The 18354-nt window shown below is 42.6% G+C and overlaps 1 protein-coding gene across 2 annotated transcripts in view; it reads right to left on the bottom strand.

Annotated features, from left to right (window-relative positions):
- Window positions 1-16980, bottom strand: part of RUVBL1 (RuvB like AAA ATPase 1) — a 49088-nt gene extending 32108 nt beyond the window's left edge. The window contains exons 1-2 of one of the 2 annotated variants that reach the window (XM_033087563.1): window positions 16741-16980; window positions 12919-13005 (exon numbers count right to left, since the gene is read on the bottom strand). In XM_033087563.1, the coding sequence (XP_032943454.1) occupies window positions 12919-13005; window positions 16741-16881 (228 nt within the window). In that variant the 5' untranslated portion in view covers window positions 16882-16980. Of the gene's footprint in view, window positions 1-12918; window positions 13006-16677 lie in introns of both variants that reach the window. The other variant, XM_033087562.1, reaches the window with a different exon arrangement.
- Window positions 16981-18354: the final 1374 nt, after the last annotated feature.

Raw genomic sequence — 18354 nt, 5'->3', positions numbered from 1 at the left:
AATGTTTGATAACTTGTCAATTATAATCTAAATGACATTTTTAATCATCCCTGTAGTTACAACAGTTACCGTTCATTGAGACCCAGTGCAGGCCCAACTCTAAGTGCTTCACATGACCCTCCCACACACCCTACGAATTAGATGCTAAGACTTTCCCCACTTTACAAATGAGGAAACTGAAACACAGAGAGATTAAATAACACATCCTAGGTACCATAATCCAGAAAATGGCAGAGTGGGGAATTAAACTCTCGCAGCAGGGTTACAGAGATCATGTTTCCATCATAATTAGTACAGTCTTCTAAAATTGTTCCCTCAATAGCAAAAGAGGGTCCTGACCTAATCGTTAAGAACCCTACACTACTGGATCTTTGAGATACTGCTTTTAGTTTTCACAGATACAGGAAGACACCAATGTACAATGCATCAGAAATCAATAATCAAGGAACGAATTGCATGATGTTCACTTTATATTAAGTGGCCCACAAATAATGAAGAATACATGAGGAAGGGTTCTGAAGCTATGAGCTGGTCTTAAATTATACTTAAACATATCCTAATAAAACTACAAGTTGATTTTTGGTAAGACAACCACAGTTGATACTAAACAGAAGCAAACTTAACAGATATATGATCAAATATCAAGTATGAAAATCTAGGCCTTTAAAGCCGGTACAGGACTGGGAAATCCCATGACCTTTTAATGCCATTTTCATCTTTCCTCAGCTTTGAAATAAGAGCCTGAATAAGATCAGTTCACAAGGTATATGGGCTAGGAAGAAAATAAGCTTGCTACTGAAGGACAACAAAGTGGCTATCTGAGACAATGCTTTAAAATTGGCCCACTAAAGGTTCTGCTTAGATTTCCCTTTCAATGCCCCTTTGGTGATAGTTTTGAGACACAAGAATCCTTTAGAGAATCAGCACACACAGTAGCACAAAAAGCACTGGCCTAAGGGGCAGAAACTGGGTTTTAGTCCTGGTTATGCCACTAATTTTCAGTGTGAACCTGGGCACAGGGTGAATCTCTGGTGCCCGATTTCCTAATCTGTCAAATAAAGTCCTGGGTTAGATCATACTAGGTAGCCAACTGGTTCTGTTTTGCCCAGCACAGTCTCATGTGTGTTTTTAGACTCAATTTGTTGCTCTCTTTTTTTTTCTTCTCACTTTATTATTATTTTTTTAATTTATTTTTTATTAGTTTCAGCTGTACAAAGCAATGTAATAGACATTTAAAGCCCTCATAAAATGATAACCCACCCCCCAAGCTACTACCCCTCTCACATCTTACATAGCTGCTACAATACCATTGACTATCTTCCCTATGTTGTACTCCACATCCCATGACTATATATGCCTATATATTTAGTTATAGTTGATATTCAATATTATTCTACTTCAGCTTCAGGTGTCTAGCACATTGGACACAGTCTATGAAGTGATCCCCCTGATAAGCCCAGTGCCCATCTGGCACCTTACATGACCTTTACAATGTTGTCGATTATATTCCCCATATTGTATTAACTACCAATTTATATTTAATACCTTCACCCTTTTCACCGTGCCCCCAACCCCATTCTCTTCTATCACCCTAATAGATCTAGTACCGATCTGGCACCATACCTAGTTATTACAATATTATTGACTATGTTCCTTATGCTATACCCTACATCTCCATGACCACTGTATAACAACCAATTTGTATTTCTTAATTTTTTCCCCTTTCACCCATCTTTAATCCCCCTCCCATCTTCAAGAAGTCCCTCTAAGAGTCCTTGTAACACTGGTTTGGTGGTGATGAACTCCTTCAGCTTTTTCTTGTCTGGGAAGCTCCTTATCTGTACTTCAATTCTAAATGATAGCTTTGCTGGAGTAATCTTGGTTGTACGTCATTGCTTTTCATCACTCTGAATATTTCCTGCCATTCCCTTCTTGCCTGCAAAGTTTCTGTTGAGAAATCAGCTGACAGTCTTATGGGCGGCTCCCCTGTAGGTAACTAACTGCTTTTCTCCTGCTGCTTTTAAGGTTCTCTCTTTGTCATTAATCTTTGGTATTTTAATGATGTGTCTTAGTGTTGGCCTCTTTGGGTTTATCTCGTTTGGGACTCTCAAGCTTGTATGTCCATTTCCTTCACCAGGTTAGAGAAGTTTTCTGTCATTATTTCTTCAAATAGGTTTTCAATTCCTTGCTCTATCTCTTCTCCTTCTGGTACCCCTACAATGCGAATGTTGGTAAGCTTGATATTGTCCCAGAGACCCCTTAAACTCTTCTCAATTTTTTGGATTTTTTTCTTTTTGCTGTTCTGGTTGGGTGTTTTCTGCTACCTTATCTTTTACATCGCTGGTTGGATCCTTTGCTTCATGTAATCTACTGTTGATTCTCTATAATATAGTCTTCATTTCCATTATTGTAGTCTTTATTTCTGAATGGTTCTTTTTCATGGTTTCCATCTCCATTTGTATGCTTCCTATCTCTCTGTTGCACTTTTCCCTGAGATCACCGAGCATTCTTATAGCCAGTGTTTGGAACTCTGCATGTAATAGAGTGCTTATCTCCATTTTACTTAGTTCTTTTTCTGGAGCTTTATTCTGTTCTTTTATTTGGGACATGTTTCTTTGTCTCCCCATTTTGAAAGCCTCCCTGTGTTTGTTTCTATGTACTAGGTACGGCTGCTATGTCTTCCAGTGTTAGTAGAATGGCCTTACGTAGTAGGTGTGCTGTGGGGTTCAGTGGTGCAGTCTTTCTGGTCACCTGAGTCATGCACTCCAGGTGAGTCCTTTGTGTGAGTTGTGTGCCCTCCTCTTGTATTTGAAGCTTGGTTGATAATTGCACATCAGTAGGAGGGGCTGACCCTTGGGCTTACTGGTTGTGAGGACTGGCCTTAACTACAGTGGAAGAGTTGTTATGCAGGGGCTGATTCTACAGAGTAGGATCTGCCTCAGCAGGACTCTGGTGGCTGCCCAATCCACATCTTCGGTGTGTCATACTTGGAGGTAGCAGGAATGCTTCAGCTCATTTTGAAGCTGGCCACTGGGGGTGCCAGACCCAGGACCACCTTGGAAGGGATCTGCTGCAGGTCAAGTTCAACCACAGCCTGTGCCCCACCGAGGGCCACTCAGCAGGAGCCACAAAGAAATCTGCAGATGGCCTGTGCTGTGCCTGGAAGTGCCTTAAGAGGCCAAGTTGTAAACCAAAGCCAGCTGCCACTAGTGCTGTACTTAGGGCTGCTCAGCCAAACATATAAGACATGCTCAAGCCAGATGCTGCTTCTCTGGGTTCCCCGAACCTTTGAGTGACCCTAGGAAGGTCTGTAGCTTGAGCCAAGACAGGCGGTCTGCACGAAAAAGCCACTGGAAGCAGCCTGGGGGTGCCCAAAAGCTGGGCGGGGCCGGGTCTCAAACTGCCAGGGTGTGGCGAAGAAATGTCAGAGACTCAGATATGGAGCTTGCCTGCATCCCCAAGCGGGGAAGGGGGAAGCCTCAGCAAAGAAACAATGTCCTCCACCAGCTCCTCCATCCAGGAGAAAGCCACCTCTCCAAGCCCCTGTTCCAAGCCAGACAACTCAATTCCACCCCCCCCCCACCCCGGCCATCATATGTCCCTGCCACCTTTCCAGCTGCTGCACCAGCACTGGACCTCAGATCAAGGGGCTCCATTGGTGGGTAAGTCTGTGCGCAGTCCTTTTAATAGGAGCGCCTGGGAGTGCAATTGTACTCAGTCTCACTCAGTCACAATCTCCACTGGTTTTCACAACCAGAAATTATGGGGACTTCTCTCCCCGGCACTGGAACCCTGGGCTGGGACCTCTGGCTCCTCTGGGGTGTGGAGGGGAATCTCCACAGCCAAAATATTCCTCCTGATCTTTAATGGTCACACGCAGATGTGGGACCAGCCCGTTCCACATCTCTGCCCTTCCTACTAATCTGGAGGTGGCTTCTTCTGCACATCCTTAGTTGAAAGGCTTTAGTTCAGCTTGATTTTAGGCGATTCTCAATAATGGTTGTTTTGTAGATTAGTTGTAATTTTGATAAGGTTGTAAGAGAAAGTAAGCACAGTGTTTACATACTGCGCCATCTGGGTTGTCCTCTGTTGTTCACTTTTGAATGTCGGCAACCTTCACATAAAAATCAAGCTATTTACAGGCATACCTCAGAGATATTGTGGGTTCTGCTCTAGACTGCCTCCAGCTGCACTGCTCCCTGGAGCTTGCACCCAGGCGTTTCTCTCATCCCCACTGCCTGTCTGAGTAGGCATCTGAGATTGTAATCTCGAGAATGATACCTCTAAAACTGTTACTCTCTAGTATTCTAAGAGCGAAGGAAAAAAATCTCTAGAGCATGACAGGGCACAGTGAGAGGAGTAGCACTCTAACACCAGGCCTCCCAATGGAAGCCACAGGCTAGCCACGTCTGCCTTCTATCTAAACCCTGCAACCTTAACAGTCACTCCTCTTTCTCATCCAGGTATCTTTACGGGCGGAACTCCCTACCCTCAGTTGCAAACTTCAAAGACAGTGACTGTATCTGATTTTATGGCATCCCTCCATCTCTACTTAATACAAAAGAGATGATCAATATACTCCCATTAAAATACGATAAATACTTACTTAAGAAATGTTTCAAGTGTGTCTAGTTTCCTCCACTTAAAGGCTCCCCGAAGACAGGTATACAATATGGCAGGTATACTATATCTCAAGTAAGTGACCGAGCACCTACTACCATGTTTCCCCAAAAATAAGACCTAGCAGGACCATCAGCTCTAATGCATCTTTTGGAGCAAAAATTAATATACGACCCGGTATTATATTACATTAAACTATATTATATTATACCTGATCTTGTATTATATAAGACCCGATCTTATATTATATTACAATAAGACCAGGTCTTATATTAATTTTTGCTCCAAAAATGATCACGCATTAGAGCTGATACTCCGGCGAGGTCTTATTTTTGGGGAAACCCGGTATATATACTGCTAGATCACCTACATGAAAGATCTCATTAAATCCTCCCAACTAGCCTATGAACTTGACAGTCTAGTTGGCATTTTAGAGATTTAGAAACTGAAATGTAGAGGTCAACTCACACAAGGTCAAACAGTTATCAAGCAGCAGAGCTAAGATGCAAACCCCAATCTCCATGACATTTATTTCTTTGTGCCCAGCCCACCCCCTATGCAGGTGGCACACAAAAAAGAGGTGGTTGCCAAAAGAAGACTGAAGAAATCTTCTTTATTTTCACTCTTATTTGAAAATCTCCTTTTTCTAAAACCCAAACACATAGGCCTGTTATTAATGATGTGAGCTCCTTAAGAACGGAACGTCCATATGAACTATGTATTTGCACCTCTAAATAAGCACCATATTCCTGCCTGTCATTAGTTAAGTTGCTTAAACTCTGGGGCCACACCAGCATACTATTAAGCAGGAGAGTTACCACATGCCTTCATACACATCAAAAGGGATTGGACAAACCTGTAAATGCTGGAGGAAAATGGTACAATACTACAAAAGGAATGAAGGACTTATGCTTCCAGTATGGCACACGAGAGCCACTGAAAATCCTTCCTGTTACAAAACACCTAAAAACAAACAAATAAATAAATACATACATACGTACATAAATACATAAACAAACAAACAAAAATAAACCCAGAGTAGTTTGGATTTCAAGTCCATTGCCTTGAAAGTTCAGTGGGTGTTGGACAGATACCAGAAACCCAGCAACGTATAGCGTTAAGGCAGAAACCCCTGAATAAAAAGGACCCTTGAAGTGTCCCACATTAGTAGAAAAGGTAGGCCATAAAAAATCTCCTTGAGGTACAAAATATAAACTTGTCAGTCTTGCATTGGCTCTGGGTGAGGAAAACAAGTGTCCCTAGCATGCTCTCAAACAGATTTAGGATTGGTCTTTACTAGGGTTTCCAGGCGGGAGTTCCCGCCCATTCTCAGGAATTTTTTTCGCTTTCCCATTCCCAAATCCCGAGATACAAACTGTTTTCTGTTCTCCACGACGAATCGTTTCCACAAAGTGATGGCCGATACTCCCAACCACCTGGGTTCAATTTTCCCGATTTCCTGACCAACTTTTCTTGGGATTCAGGAACGGAAAAGCGAGAAAAATTCCTGAGAACGGGAGGGAATTCCCACCTGGAAGCCCTAGTCTTTACACTACCTGATGGCCAGAAGATCCAAGCCACAAAATTCACATCAAGTGCCCTGGGTTGGTAGCAAAGCAGGGCCCCTCACAAGTCCTCTTAGGAAGTACTCAGTCCTAACTTTAGAGAAGCCTCACAGATTTGATGAAACATGATTTCACGGGGCGGATGGGTGGCTCAGTTGATTAGAGCACGAGCTCTGGGCAACGGGGCTGCCAGTTCGATTCCCACATGGGTCAGCGAACTGCGTCCTCCGCACCTAGAATGAAGTCAATGAGCTGCCATGCCATTCAGCTCCCAGGTGGCCAGATGGCTCAGTTGGTTGGAGCACAGGCTCTCAACCACAAGGCTGCCAGTTCCACAACTCAACTCTAGCAAGGGATGGTGGGCTCCGCCCCCTGCAACTAAGATTGAACACGGCACCTTGAGCTGAGCTGCCGCTGAGCTCCCGGATGGCTCAGTTGGTTGGAGTGCATCCTCTCAACCACAAAGTTGCTGGTTCAACTCCCGCAAGGGATGGTGGGCTGTGCCCCCTGCAACTAACAATGGCAACTGGACCTGGGGCTGAGCTGCGTCCTCCACAACTAAAATTGAAAGGACAACAACTTGACGTGGAAAAAGTCCTGGAAGTACACACTGTTCCCCAATAAAGTCCTGTTCCCCTTCCCCAATTAAAAACAAACAAACAAACAAAAACCACGATTTCACAAGCAGATACAGCATACAAAAAAAAAGAATTGGTTCATGAACAAGGAACAAAAGGCTATCAAAAATAGCCAGATTTTAAAGAAAAGAAAAAAACAGAACTTTGGTGGGGTTGCTCCATCTTTACAAAAGAAACAAACAAAAAGAGCAAGCTATGATATATATAGAATAAATGACATTTAGAAAAATCACCATTTTCTAGTATCACTAAGACAAGAAATGACAAGTGTTGAAGAGGATGTGGAGAAAAGGGAACCCTCATACATTGCTGGTGGGAATGTAAACTGGAGCAGCCAATATGGGAAATAGTATGCAGGTTCCTCAAAAAATTAAGACTAGAACTACCAATGACCCAGCAATTCCTCTTCTAGGTAACTACCCAAAAAATTTGAAAACACTTATTCATAACGATATATGTATCCCTATGTTCACTGCAGCATTATTTACAATAGCCAAGACATGGAAACAACCTAAGTGTCCTTCAACGGATGACTGGATAAAGAAGATGTGGTACATATATACAATGGAATACTACTTGGTCAACATAAAAATGAAATACTGCCATTTGCGACAACTTGGATGGATCTTGAGAGTACTACACTTAAGTGAAATAAGTTAGAAGGAAAACGCTAAGAACTGTATGCTTTTACTCAGATGTGAGATATAAAACAAAAAGCAACAAATGAACAAACAAATAAAAAAAAAAGAGATAGAGACACAAGAATGATGGCTACCAGAAGGGAAGAGGGGTGGGGGAGAACAAAGAGGGTAAAAGGGGACAAATACACGGTGATTGAAGGTTAGCCTTTGGGTGATAGCCACACAACAGAATATACAAAAGTGTATTACAGTATTACAAAGCCGTACACCTGAAACTTATATAATGTTATTATTACCCAATGTCATCCAATAAATTTAATGATTAAAAAAATGACCAGCCACTTTGGTTCAGGTCAAGATAGCAGAGTAGGTAAAAGCTGTGCTTACGTCCTCTCACGACCACATCAAAATCACAAGTAAATTGCAGAATAACCATCATTGAGAGCCACTGAAATCTAGCTGAACCGAAGCCCTGCAACTAAAGACGTAAAGAAGAAGCCACGTCGAGACTGGTAGGAGTGTCAGAGATCCAGAACAGGCTGGTCCCACACCTGCAGGTGGCCATTAAAATCAAGAGGGATAACTCGGCTTCAGATGAATCCCTAAGAGGGAGAGGTCCCAGCCTCCCCAGCCCAGGGTTTCAGTGCCAGAGAAGCCCCCATAACTTCTGGCTGTGAAAACCAGTGGAGCTTGTGGCTCAGAGAGATGATAGCAGGTGCAGTCCCAGGCACTCCTCTTAAAGGACTCACTCGCTGATAGACTCACTCGCTCTGAGCACCAGCACTGAGTCCGCAGCTCTAAAGGCACCAGGGACATATGGGGGGGGGGGGGCGGAAACTGGGGCCGGCCCAGTGGCTCAGGTGGTTGGAGCGCCGTGCTCCTAACGCCAAGGTCTCCAGTTCAATTCCCACATGGGCCAGTGAGCTGGGCCCTCTACGGCTAAGATTGTGAACAACAGCTCTCCCTGGAGCTGGGCTGCTGTGAGCAGCCGGAGGTTGGCATGAGCTGCTGTGTGCTGCCACAGGCTGCTGTGCTGCCAGGACTGGCCAATGGCCAGCGTGAGCGACCAACTGACGACTGGTGACCGACTGCCTCAGCCGGGGGGGGAGCACAAGGCTCATAATACCGCATGGGCCAGGGAGCTGTGTCCTACACAACTCGACTGAGAAACAATGGCTTGAACCGGAGTGGGGGTAGGGGAAGGCAGAAGAAGATGGGGTGGAAATTGAATTGTCTAGCTCTAGGGAAAGAGCTTCCCATACTAGAAAAAGCTAAAGAAGTTCATCACCACCAAACCAGAATTACAAGGAATCTTAGAGGGACATTTTTAATATGAAAAAAAAATTTTTTAAAACCCATATATATACATATATAATATCAATAGTAAAATGGCAATAACTACATATCAACAATTACTTTCAATGTAAATGAATTAAACGCTCCAGTCAAAAGGTAGGGTGCCTGAATGGATAAGAAAACAAGACCCTTGCATATGCTGCCTACCAGAGACTCACTTCAGATCGAAAGACACACACAGACTGAACGTAAAGGGATAGGAAAAAGACATTTCATGAAAATGGAAATAAACAAACAACAAATCTGCAGTAGCAATACTAATACCAGGCAAAATAGACTTTAAAGCAAAGGCTATAACAAGAGACAAAGAAGGACCGAGTATTCCCACTTCAGTTACTCATCTGAAGAAACCCAAAGTACTATTTCAAGGGGACGTGTGTATCCATATGTTCATTGCAGCATTGTTTACAATGGCCAAGACGTGGAGGCAGCCTAGGTATCCACTGATAGATGAATAAAGAAGAGGTGATATGTATATATAATGGAATATTGCTCAGCCATGGAAGGGAATGGGTTCTTGCCATGGGCAACAGCATGGATGGACCTGGAGGGTACTGTACACAGTGGAGTGTCAGACAGAGAAAGACAGACTCAAGGTGATTTTGCTTTTATGTGGAATCTAAAGAACAAAATAAATAAATAAATGAAACAGAAACAAACTCATAAATACAGAGAACATTTTAATGGTTGCCAAACGGAAGGGGGTTGGAGGGTGGGTGAGAAAGGGGAAGGGATTAAGGAGTACAAATTGGTTGTTGCAAAGTAGTCATGGAGAAATAGGGTATAGCATAAGGAATATAGTCAATAATATTGTAATAACTATGTATGGTGTCAGATGGGTACTAGATGTATTGGGGTGATAGATGGGACGGATTGGGAGGCAGGGTGAAAAGGGAAGGAATTAAGAAGTACAAATTGGTAGTTACAAAATAGTCATAGGGATGTAAAGCATAGGAAATATAGTCAATAACATGGTAATAATTATATATAGTGCCAGGCGGGTACTAGACTAGTCAGGGGGATCACTTCTTAAATATTATATAAATGTCTAACCACTATGCTGTAAATCTGAAATTAATATAAAATAATACTGAATGGCAACTGTAATTGAAAAAATAAAAAGGGGCGGGGAAAGGTGAAGGGGAATAAGAGGTTCAAATTTCCAGGTATAAAACAAGTAAGTCATGGGGATATAATGTACAGCACAGGGAATATAGTCAATAATATAGTGATAGCATGGTACAGTGTCAGATGGTTGCTGGACTTACCATGGTGATCACTTCTTTAGCTACATAAATGTTGAATAATTATAGCGTATACCTAAAACTAATATAATATTGCATGTTAGCTATATTTTAATAAATTTTTTTTAAAAAATCACCATTTTGCACCCACCAATGTGATAATTGACAAGCAATGGCTGTCAATGAATGCTATACCCACAGGGAAAAAGGATATTTGCAACATCTCAATATGTCACTTCACAGATTACTTATTGATTACAAAGAGAACCAGTAACTTCACAGCAGAACCTGGCATCAAGCTCCTGTTATGAAACAATGGAAGGATACAACATCATCTATGCAGTGTAGTGCCAAAGTGTTTAACATTTCATACAAAAACAGTTAGGCAATCACTGTAGAACGGTTGTAGGTCATTGTACAAAAAAACTGTCCTGGACTCTTCAAAAATATCAATGCCATAAAGGAAAACAAAACAAAAAAATGGTGGAGAGGGTAACTGTTCTAGATAAAAAGAGACTAAAGAGACATAACAATGAATTCAATATGTGATCCTTAATTATATTCTGAATTTAAAAGTATAAAAAAATGAAACAGTCAAAAACTAGAACAGCTTGGAGAAACTGTAATATCAATTAGACATCTGCTAATACTATTAGCAATTTTAACTCTCTTGGGTGTGTTGATAATATCCTGGTAATGTGGGGAAATGTCCTTGCACTTACTTTCACATGGTTCAGAAATAGAATTTTAAAGAAGCAAATGTCACAAAATATTTACAATTAGTCATCTATGTGTAGGGTATAGAGAGAGTCATCATATTATTCTTTCAACTCTTTTGTAGATTTCAAAGTTTTCAAAATGAAAAGAAAAAAGTTCCATGGATTGGATTAAGCAGTCACTTAGTCACAGCTTAAGCTCACGAGACAATGAGACTGGAACAGAGGTCTAAAGAAATCACCCAGAATGCAGCAAAGTAAAACAGATGGAAAGTATGAAAACAAAGGTGAAGACAAAAGGAGAAGCTCTAGCTGGAGTGTCCCAATCTCGGCACTCCAGACATTCTGAACTGGATAAGGCCTGCAGAGACTGCCCTGGGCACGTTTAGCAGCGCCTTTGGCCTCTGCCCGTGAGATGCCTTGAAGCATTGCCTGCCCAACCGAGTTGTGATAACCGAAAAGGTCTCTAGACACTGCCAAATGTCCCTTGGGGAAGCAAAATTAACGCAGGTTGAGAACCTTTGCAGACCAACTTAACATCTAACTGAATTTCCAGAAGGAGAGAATATAGGCAAAGGCAGTATTTAAAAACATAAAGGCCAACAACTTCCCACAACTCATTACAGACATAATATTCAGATTCAGAAAACACAATTAACATCAAGCCAGATAAATAAAAATAAATTCACTCTTTGACATACCATAGTGAAATACCAAAACCAAAAATATCTCCAAAACATCAAGCAGAAAAACCAAAATCCTCAAAATTAGACTTCTCAGAAGCAAAAATAGAAGCCAACATAATTGAGAGAAATAATAGTACTAAGAGAAAATAAGCTGTCAACTGAACTATCTTTCAAAACAAGGGCAACATGATAATTACAAACCTGACTTTGACATCAACAAACCTCTCGAAGGAACTTCTAAGTGATGTACTTTAGGAAGAAGAAAAATGGAGGGTAAGTCAGGGTCTAAGGTGTAAGAAGGAATAGTACACAAATAAATGATAAATACATTGGACAAGCTAATGTTGCCTGGAGAGGTAATGAAAGCTCACCTTTACATGGTATGTTTCAGTTAAAAAAAACTTAAGAAACAGCACTTCTTCTGTTTTAAGACACCAGTACAAGATACACCATCAATTCCATTTATAATTTCAAATGATGATTAAAAGCGTTATCTTACAACCGATCAGTTTAATAACATTCTGAAATAGTCACGGCATATGCTACTACTTCAGAAAGGCTAAGAGACCTGCCTTGGGCCTCACGGCAAGTCAGCACCAGAGACGGAATTTAAAGCTTATTGCTTTACAAACAGAATCTTAAGCTCCTACTCTCCTGTACCAAGTGGCCCTTTTAAAGAACAAGCAGGGCTCAGACTGGGGACTTTGAAGCATTTCAAGTATCTAGGCAGTCTCCTCATGGATCCCAACAAGCCTTACTGCCTTCTTTACCTGGAAGACCCTTTTCTTTCGTGCAAAGCTAAATCCTCTCCCCACTTTACAGGGCAACTGTCAAGACTCAACCAACCCTTCCAGCTTTACTAGCCCTCAGTGCTGTCTCCTGCTCTACTCCAAGCTGCATTTAAGATCAGTCAATATCTCGCAGCTTAGTGTTCAACTGAAGCATTTTGTGCTTCATGGTTTCTTCTCTCTGCCCTATAAGCCCCTTGAAGATAAAAATCATGTCCCTAATTCCTATCTTCTTTCTTTTTTTCCTCATGTCTCACACAGCCATAATAGTGCTGGGTAAAGTTAGCATTCAGAAAAATGCTTGCTGTTTTTTTCCCCCTCGAGTAAGATGTCACTCTGAAGATTTTATGAAGCCCTAAGCCAACAGAAATGTATTTCCAAAGCAAAGGAGACTTAAAAGAGATACAGGACAAATTCTAAAGACAATGAGACCCCTCTGAGGACTTCATTCTCTGTTCTCTGGAGGTCAGCCAGCATAATCTGAATTTTAGAAGCATGGATTTTAGAGACTCAATTGTATTATTAAACATTAGTTTTAAAAACATACACATAACCAATTTAGCTAAACAAAGACTAGTTAAGCCACAAATTCGATTTGGCTTAGACATTAAACATTAAGATCATTCTCCTGAGCAGATTAAAAGAAATGAGAGAAAATGAGTACCTTGCCAGTTCCAGGAGGTCCTGCCAACAAGACAGCTCTTCCAGCCATTTTCTTGCTTTTGATTAATTCTACTATCACTCCGCATGCCTAGACACCACAGTGGAAATAATAAATCAGTATTAAAATGTTTCACAGGAGGAAAAAGTCCAGTCTCTGGTCCAAACAATTCACATACTTATTCAACCAACACTGAGTGCCAACACACTGCTGGAGGCAGTGGAGCGTAAGACAGAAAAGACTTGTGCTCATGGAATGCCTGTTCCAGTGGAGAAGAAAGACAATCACAAAGACATTGTACAAGATCTATCGTGAAGAAAAAAGGATACTGACAGAGGGAGTGGCTGGGGCAGAAGTTACACTAAAGTGATCTGGGAAGACCTCTCTGATGACGTTATATTTGATATGAAGTCTGATCATAAAACACAGTGAAAGTTTAAATAAAAAAGAAATTATTACAGTAAAAGACACATTGCCATTAACACCCCTCAAAATACCCCCCTCGCTTCAAACACACTTATCCCATCGTTCTTGCCAATTTCTGAAGCAGTTCTGGAAGTCCCCTTTCATTAGTATCTTTAGTTGCACGGTCATGGCTGCCTCAATGTCCTGAATTGATTCAAAACGTTTACCTTTCATGGTCATTTTGACTTCGGGGAAGAGCCAGAAGTCACAGGGTGCCAGATCCAGTGAGTAAGGTGGATGAGGACACACCGTGATGTTTTTATTTGACAGAAGTTGCTGTAACAGAAGTGATGTGTGACACGGAGCATTGTCATGATGGAGGGTGAAGTAAAGATACTCACAAAAGAGGACTTCCAGAACTGCTTCAGAAAGTGGCCAGAATGATGCGATAAGTGTTCGAAGCGAGGGGGAGTATTTTGAGGGGGATTAATGGCAATGTGTCTTTTACTGTAATAAATTTTTAATTTAAACATTCACCGTACTTTCTGATCATACCTCATATGTGAAGCTCTGGGCAGGGCAGAAGTCAGTGTTGCAGTCAAAGGAAATAGTAAATTCAAAATATAGTAATGAGCTTGGTATGTCCGAGGGACAGAAAGGCTACAATGACCAAAGTATAACAAACAAGAATGGGAAGATGAGGTTAAAAAGGCAAGCAGGGGCCAGAACTCAGAACAGAATTTTAGAGAGTCCACAGTAATATTTGGATTTTATTCTACATGTAATGGGAAGCCACTGAAAAGGTCTTAGGCTATGTATCATGTTATGATGATTTGTTTTTAAAAGATCTTGATGGCTGCTGTGTGGAGGAACAGACAGTAGGAGTACAAATGAGAGTAGTGACTTTTAGCCTGGGGACCAGAGATAGTCTCCAGGAGCCCACAAACTTTCTGAAATTGGAAATGAAATTGGAAATAAAAGTGTGCGTATATGTTCATCTGTACATTTTTCCAGGGAGAAGATTTACAGCTTTCATCAGATTTCCAAATTAACCTATTAAGGGCTAAGAATCAATGACATATACTACTAGTTTGCCATCAGTTAACCATCCCAAGATGCTACAAAATAAATGCTGTATGAGGTTAAACCTGTGGCACCTTAAGATTCACTAAACGCCTTCCAAATCCTCAAGATCAAATTCCTTGCCTTAAGGGAGGCCACAGCTCTTCTCTCTGGGCAGTGACAACACTACCCTATTAACAGAGTCTTGGGAATCTATCTTATCTCCTCTACCACTATTCCCCATGTGTTGTAGAGAAGTACCTTGATCCCACACTTATGACAGCCCCTAAGAAACTGTGGGTTCAAGGAATGCGTGTAGATGTGCTATATTCCATTTCTGGCTCAGCTGGAAAAGCACAGTGCCCTTAACAGAGCCTAGAAGCTAGTCTTCGGATGCTGCATTTCTAAAAAGATAACAGAGCCACTATGGTTTTTTCCATAGAACCTGTCATATCATAATCCTCAGCATTGAAAGTCTTTGGGAAATTCAAAAGAGATAGAAGAGACTTTCCAAACCTTGGATGTGTACTCTTATTCACACACTAGGACCTCTTCCATTTAACCTTCGTCAGTTTAGGCTCCAACTTTTCTCTAGTGAGGTATGTTCAGTGAGTACTAAAATTTAAAAAAGTGGAAGGGCCTTTAAAAGATCACCTAGTCAAACTCTCTCATTTTTCAGATGAGGATATCAAACACCAACAAGACTGCTGATGTGACCAGAGTCATACAAGGACCTGGTAGCTGAAGTGGAATGCCTATTAATTCAATAAATAAATACCGAGCCCCTATAAAGAGTCAAGTTCTGGATATTTAATAATATTAATAATATATTTATGCTCAGGAAGCTCATAGTTGTACAGAGGCATACAGCATCAGAGTTAAGAGCATGGATTCTGGACTTGGGTTTAAATCATGGCTCTACCACTACCAGCGGAGTGACCTTGGACCTACCTACTTAACATCTGTGAACTACAATTTCCTTATCTGAAATGGTTCATGATAGTGGCATACATGCTAAAGGGTTTAAGGGTAAAATGTACTATAGTCTGCAACTTATTTTGAAATGCAAAAGTGGACTGGTGGATGGATAAATGAATATATATATATGATAAAGCAACAGAGTAAAATGTTAACTGTAGAATTTAGGCACACAGGTATTCAATATACAAGTCTTACAACTTTTTGTGTGTGTCCTAAAGTCAGGGAGAAACAATTATTAGGGTGGTGAAAACAAGACAATGGAGATAAAGCTGCTTAGTACAGTGCTTAGCCCATAGAAAGCACTCAACCAATGTCAGCTATTTGCTGTAACAGGTCCTCAGTAAGCAGAAGCTACATAAAGAGAAATTTGAAAGCCACCTTGACCATACCAATATTTCCTTTTTGGAAAGACGATGCTCAAAATGGAAGCCAGAGACCTTTCTTTGGTCCTCTGTATTAGTACAATTAGGGGAGGAGGAAACAGTCTCAATTAAGGTTTCTGTAGCTGCTAAGTGGGGAGGCCAAGAGGCATGGATCTGAGAGCACAGCAAGCTGAGAGAGCACTAATTTGTGTACACGTGGGTACAAATACACGAGGGTACAAATCCTACCGTTATCATTACTAAACTGAGTGGCAAGAGTATAGGTGAAGTGACCTCTCCCACCCTCAATTTTTTAATCTGAAAAAAAAAAAGCTTGAATAGTTTTGTGATTATAATGTAATACTTTTGGACTTAGCATAGTTGCCACTTAATAAAAGTAGATTGAATTGGAATGGTCAATAGGATGCTGAGCATGAGTGAAGCAGGCTGCTCCTCTCTGTAACTCCCACTTCCCTCCTTCAGGTCCCAGGCCCTGGGAATCAAAGTGAGCTTTTTCAGGTTGATCACTCCCGTACTTTAAAACCCCCACAGCCTCCCACTGCGTTCATAAAAATCCAAATTCCTTCCCACGGTCAGCAAAGCCCCGCAGGAAGTGGTCTCCAATAAAATATAATAATTACTGGCTTAAACGTTTGTCGTCTCTCACCACACTAAAATGTAAGCTCCATGAGAGCAGGAACCTCATCTATCTTGTTCCCCGCTGGATCCCAGCGTCGCAAACAGAGCATGGCACGGAGTGGAGGACTCCCTCAAGACTTGCCAAAGATGAAGCAAGCAGTCAACCGCCCCCGTGGGGCCGTCACCTGCTCTTCTGGAACGGCTCCACTCCCAGTCCATGAGGCGCCCCCTCGCCGCCCCCACAGCCAATTTTCACTGCTCCGAAGAAACGTCAGCGGTACACCCTAGCGCACACCCAGGTCTGAGCCCCCACCTCAGCGGCCCCTCGCGGCGGCGGCGTGCTCAACGCCCCGATCCCCTGGCCCGCCCGCCACACCTCTCGCGCGTTCTCCTGGCCCACGAGCCCCGATGCCGCTTGCTTGGCCAGGCCGCTCTCGTCCAGCCCCAGCCCCTTCACGTGGCTGTGGGAGGCGATGCGCTGCGTCTTCGTGGTGCTCTTCACCTCCTCAATCTTCATCCTGCAGACGTCCGGAATCAAGACCTGAGTGGAAAACCAGGAGACAGTTGCCCAAACCCGGGGCCCAGGTTACCATGCGGCAGTTACTAGAGCGGTTTGTCAGGGCCCGCCTTGGTCGGCGATCCATTGGCGAAGGCGGAAACGCCTCTGCTCTCCATTGGCTCATGACTATGCCCATCGCGGCGGCCGTGGGGGCTCTCCCCACCCACTTCCGGCTGTGTTGCCGGATTAGCATCCCCCGCAGCCCAAGCTTCCTGCTCTGGCCCGGGGGCGGTAACACAGAGAGGATAAGCTCGAAGTTTCGTCTGGGGCTGGGACTCTGCACTGAGGTGTGAGTCTTAACCGTGCCATCCTGTGCATTTCGCATTGGACCGTCATATCCTTCAGAGAAGTTCAAGCTCTTACCTCCGTTTTGGAGATGGTGAAACAGGTTTACAGCGAAAGCTTTGACTTTTGCTTACTGAGTTTTCAGGCTCCCACGCCTTTGCGTCTCCCGGGGAAGGCCCACCCCAGCCAACCACTCCCACCCATGTGCTGCTGGGTATCCTCCATGGAACTGGCCTCTGCTTCTCCTGGCTTCCACCCTCTCCCTTTATTTAAATTAAGTTGGCTGCAAATAACATTTTATGTTTCCAAAACTCTACGACCCAGTAAGGTAGTATAATTCCTAATATAGATAAAGACAGGCTAAAACAGGCCCAATAACCTTGCACAAGAACGCACAGCAAGTAATTAACAGAATTGGAACTCCAGCTGAGGATTTAAGGCTTCACAGCCTGTATAATCTTCATCCCATCCCACAACCTCAGATGAGACAATCAGCCAGCAAATATATCCTGTCAGGCTCCATAATGATATTAACACTCCCTGTACCACAGTGTACTCTCCCATCCATCCATTCATTCAGCAAATATTTGTTAGCACCTGCTTTGAGCCAGACACTGCAATGTACTAGGAATACAGAGATAAAATACAAAATCTCCAGCCTTGATAAGCTTAGTCCTTAGTTAGGAAATTTGCAACATTAGATGTGCAGGAACATGTACACCCCACCTGGTGTGCAAGCCCAGAGCAAGGCCACCTAGAACAGCCTCGAATGCCAGGGAAGGCGTCATGAGGTGATAATGCCTGGGCCAAACCCTGATGAATGGATAAGTCTTCTTCAGAAGCAGGTGGCATGTCACCTTTTTACAAATGAGTAAACTGGGGTCCAGAGAAAGGGAAAGACTTGCCCAGAACATAGGACAGCTTACATTAGGGTTGAGACAGACCTGAAGTCAAATCCAGCTGCAGTAGTTCCTGACTCACATCCCTTTGTACTTCTCCATTATAACTTTTGAATCTGGGTTTCTAATTAGTTTGCAAGAGTATTAGGTCAATGTTTGTCTCTCCCACTAAACTACAAACATTATGAGAGTGTAGACCACATTTGTGTTGTTCATCATTTTAACCCCAGTGCCTGGTACACAGCCT

The sequence above is a fragment of the Rhinolophus ferrumequinum genome, chromosome 19 (assembly GCF_004115265.2).
Source record: "Rhinolophus ferrumequinum isolate MPI-CBG mRhiFer1 chromosome 19, mRhiFer1_v1.p, whole genome shotgun sequence".
In the NCBI taxonomy this organism is placed as follows: Eukaryota; Metazoa; Chordata; class Mammalia; order Chiroptera; family Rhinolophidae; genus Rhinolophus; species Rhinolophus ferrumequinum.
Note: the sequence above shows the minus strand (reverse complement) of the source record. Positions and strands in the feature narration are given on the sequence as shown.